Source organism: Limulus polyphemus, unplaced genomic scaffold, assembly GCF_000517525.1.
Source record: "Limulus polyphemus unplaced genomic scaffold, Limulus_polyphemus-2.1.2 Scaffold77, whole genome shotgun sequence".
In the NCBI taxonomy this organism is placed as follows: Eukaryota; Metazoa; Arthropoda; class Merostomata; order Xiphosura; family Limulidae; genus Limulus; species Limulus polyphemus.
This window is the reverse complement of record NW_013665687.1, coordinates 813,882-817,431: the sequence shown is the minus strand read 5'-3', so window position 1 is coordinate 817,431 and position 3,550 is coordinate 813,882. Positions and strand designations below refer to the sequence as shown.

The following is a 3,550-nucleotide window of genomic DNA, read 5'->3' as shown; positions in this document are numbered from 1 at the left end:
CCACATCATCAGAGTCTCTCCTCCTTTTGTTTAGCCACATTATTAGTCTCCCCGACTTGTGTTTAGCCACATCATTAGAGTCTCTCCTCCTTTTGTTTAGCCACATTATTAGTCTCTCCTCCCTTTTTTAGCCACATCATTAGAGTTTCTTCTCCCTTTGTTTAGCCACATTATTAGAGTTTCTTCTCCCTTTGTTTAGCCACATTATTAGTCTCTCCTCCTTTTGTTTAGCCACAGTATTAGAGTTTCTTCTCCCCTTTGTTTAGCCACATTATTAGAGTTTCTTCTCCCTTTGTTTAGCCACATTATTAGTCTCTCCTCCTTTTGTTTAGCCACATCATTAGAGTCTCTCCTCCCTTTGCTTAGCCACAGTATTAAAGCTTATACTCTCTTCCCTTACACATATTTGTAGGACACTCCATTTATTTGTACTTGCAAAATAAATCAGTCATGTGATGTATCAGGGAATTATTTGCGCATTAAAAATGTGGAGATGTGATCATATCATGGTTAGTCTGAAAGGCGATAGGTAACAGCAAAGGTCTCTCTGCCTTTGAAAGGGGCATCATAATTTGTGCTAGTCCAGCAGGACCATCATTATCAAATATATTTTTTACCAGCTCTTCATCAGAGTCTCTTATCAGTATGTGATGTTGCCTGAAGAGTTACTCCTCATCCTTTCCTACTTTGAAGGTAGAGTACAAATACGGAGAAAATAACATGCAGCGCGTGACCCTATCTGCTTTGTAGGAGGGTCTGAGTTCTTTGATAATTTTCAGAGGACGAATAACTTCCAGAGCATATGTAAGTACAGAACACTACATTTTTATTCTAACGTACAAGGTATCTTTTACGTCATTAATGTTGGTTAAAAGAGAATGACAATGGTTTCAGTAATTTTTCTTTGCCACCATAATATTGAGGTTACAATTCAAGCATTTTTGATAAAAAACTTGAGTATTATATCCGTCACCTCAACCCTCTGTTGACAACTGCGAACCTCATGTGCAAACAAGCTGTACCCCTCGCATAGTTATATGCAGTCGTCCAAGACATCTTTTATGTCTATCACTATGGCAAAAGCTGGTTAAACGGGATATTAGGTGGAGATTTAATGAAGTGGGCAATCACTTAACATTATACACTGCGTATATGTATTTAGATATATCTACGAATAAATTGGGGTCCACAAAGCTTAACAATCTTCGTGTTACCGAAACTACAACATCGTTTCAAAAGTTAACTCAAACTCATTTTCAGTTTTTCTAGAAATACACAAACTCCGAAGGAAATGAACTTTATACACTAAAACATTCTTAAAGAGTATTTGTTGATTTGTTGTGATTGTTTTTTATTATTATAATCACTGTATTATAATACTTAGAACAAGATGAAAGAAATCACCCAATGGCAGAAGATTGTGACGTGGCAGAATGGACGAGTTTTACTCCGTGTAGCGTCACTTGTGGTCGTGGTATACAGATGAGAACCAGAAACTTCATTAACAAACAAGATGCGCGGAAGACAGAATGCTTCACAAAACTGACAGAAAAGAGATACTGTGATGTGAAATGTGAAAGGTAAGAAGTTTGACTGATAAGGTTATCAAAACGTACTAAGAAGTGTGACTGATAAGGTTATTAAACAGTCACACTTCTTAGTACGCAGTCACACTTCTTAGTACGTTTTAATAACCTTATATAAGGTTATTAAACGTACTAAGAAGTTTGACTGATAAGGTTATTAAAACGTACTAAGTGTGACTGATAAGGTTATTAAAACGTACTAAGAAGTGTGACTGATAAGGTTATTAAGCGTACTAAGAAGTGTGACTGATAAGGTTATTAAGCGTACTAAGAAGTGTGACTGATAAGGTTATTGAAACGTACATGCACCCAAACTGTTTCGACGTAATTCCGACTCTTAGTATTATTGAAGCGCAGTTTGATGATCATTAAAGAGGAACTTGAATGATATTTAACCTCCTTGCAGAAATTGCAAGGTACATAAAATTACCTTTACAGATAGCCTACCCATTGACGTATATGTTGTCAGGATGTGGTCAAAATTTAAATAACCAACATTGTTAATAAGCAGAAAGTAACTGAATGATTAATACTAAATTTAAACTTGTCGATAACAGCGTATTTTAAGTGGGATCTTTGATTTTATCCATAGCAACCAAGGCATTTATTCTGTATTTCTAACGTATCTATAAAGGTATAACCGCGAAATGCCACAGATGACCTGACAGATGACCTGACAAATGACCTGAAAAAGAAAAACACAGATGTTTAGGTGTAATTAATATTTATATGAACGTTTTAAATTTTTCCATAGTAAAACTATGTTTGAGATTGTATAGTTTTCTAGCCAGTTAAGTTGAGGCATAAAAATTATTTCATAGGATTATTTATTTGTTTTGGCTTTCGCGCAAAGTTACACGAGGGCTATCTGCGCTAGCCGTCCCTAATTTAGCAGTTTAAGACTAGAGGGTAGGCAGCTAGTCAATACCACTCATCACCAACTCTTGGGCTACTCTTTTACCAACGAATACTGGTATTGACCGTCACATTATAACTCCCCCACGGCTGAAAGGGCGAGCATATTAGATGAAGGGGGTTCGAATCCATAAGCCATACATTGGGAGTCAAATGTCTTATTTCACAGGAAATATCTCACAGTTTCAAATTATACCTCCTTTCATTGGCACAACGTGTCCAAGCGGATAGCGTCCAGTAACAACGGATCCGACGTTTAGTGGCTCGCGCTCCGTTTCCACAAAAAAAAGTAACAAAAATCGCACAGAGGTGTCGTGGGTGTGGAAAGTGACGATCAAATCCCACTAGCTAAGGAGCTAGCGGTGAGTGCTATTAACTAACAGACTATCGGTTCAAAATTATTGACGGCTCTGCACGGATAGCCCTGGTATATCTTTGGGAGAATTTTATAAACAGACATTCGAAAATTGCTATCACCGGGTTCACTTTGATATTCTATCGCTTAGACGCTATTGGTTTATAAACTGAAGTCAATATACCATGTTTGTTTTTCATCCAGTATTCCTCAATGACGAACATAGCTTCTGATGATCGGCATGCATAAGATCTATCCATAACCAAAGATGATAAAATAATGCACTTTGTACTTAATATGATACATTCCACTTCTTATGTAAGTACAGTCGCGTGACATAGCAAAAAACAACAACAAAAACTTCTGAGTGTAATAACAAAGTTATCTTAATTCAGCTACCATTAGTAAGTCAAAGTACCCGAGCTTACGCATGATTGGTGAATGAAACATAATGTTAAGATTAAAAAATATTATGGAACATAAAACACGACTGTCAAGCTAGTGAAGGTATTTATGTTCGTTATTCCGTAATCTACTAGAATTTCTGGTGATAATAACAAAATGTTCGTTATGCATGATACGGTTACGCTTTCTGCTGATTGAAGCATAACGTCAGTCGTACATAGTTTGTTTGTTTGTAATTAAGCACAAAGCTACACAATGGGCTATCTGTGTTCTGCCCACCACGGGTATC

At 36.7% G+C, this 3,550-nt stretch overlaps 1 protein-coding gene across 3 annotated transcripts in view; it reads left to right on the top strand.

The window, feature by feature from the left end:
- The window catches only part of LOC106467063 (spondin-1-like), a 38,247-nt gene that overhangs the window by 19,200 nt on the left and 15,497 nt on the right, over positions 1-3,550 (top strand). For all 3 annotated transcript variants that reach the window (XM_022395875.1, XM_022395870.1, XM_022395878.1), the window contains exon 9: positions 1,385-1,580. In XM_022395875.1, the coding sequence (XP_022251583.1) occupies positions 1,385-1,580 (196 nt within the window). The remainder of the gene's footprint in view (positions 1-1,384; positions 1,581-3,550) is intronic.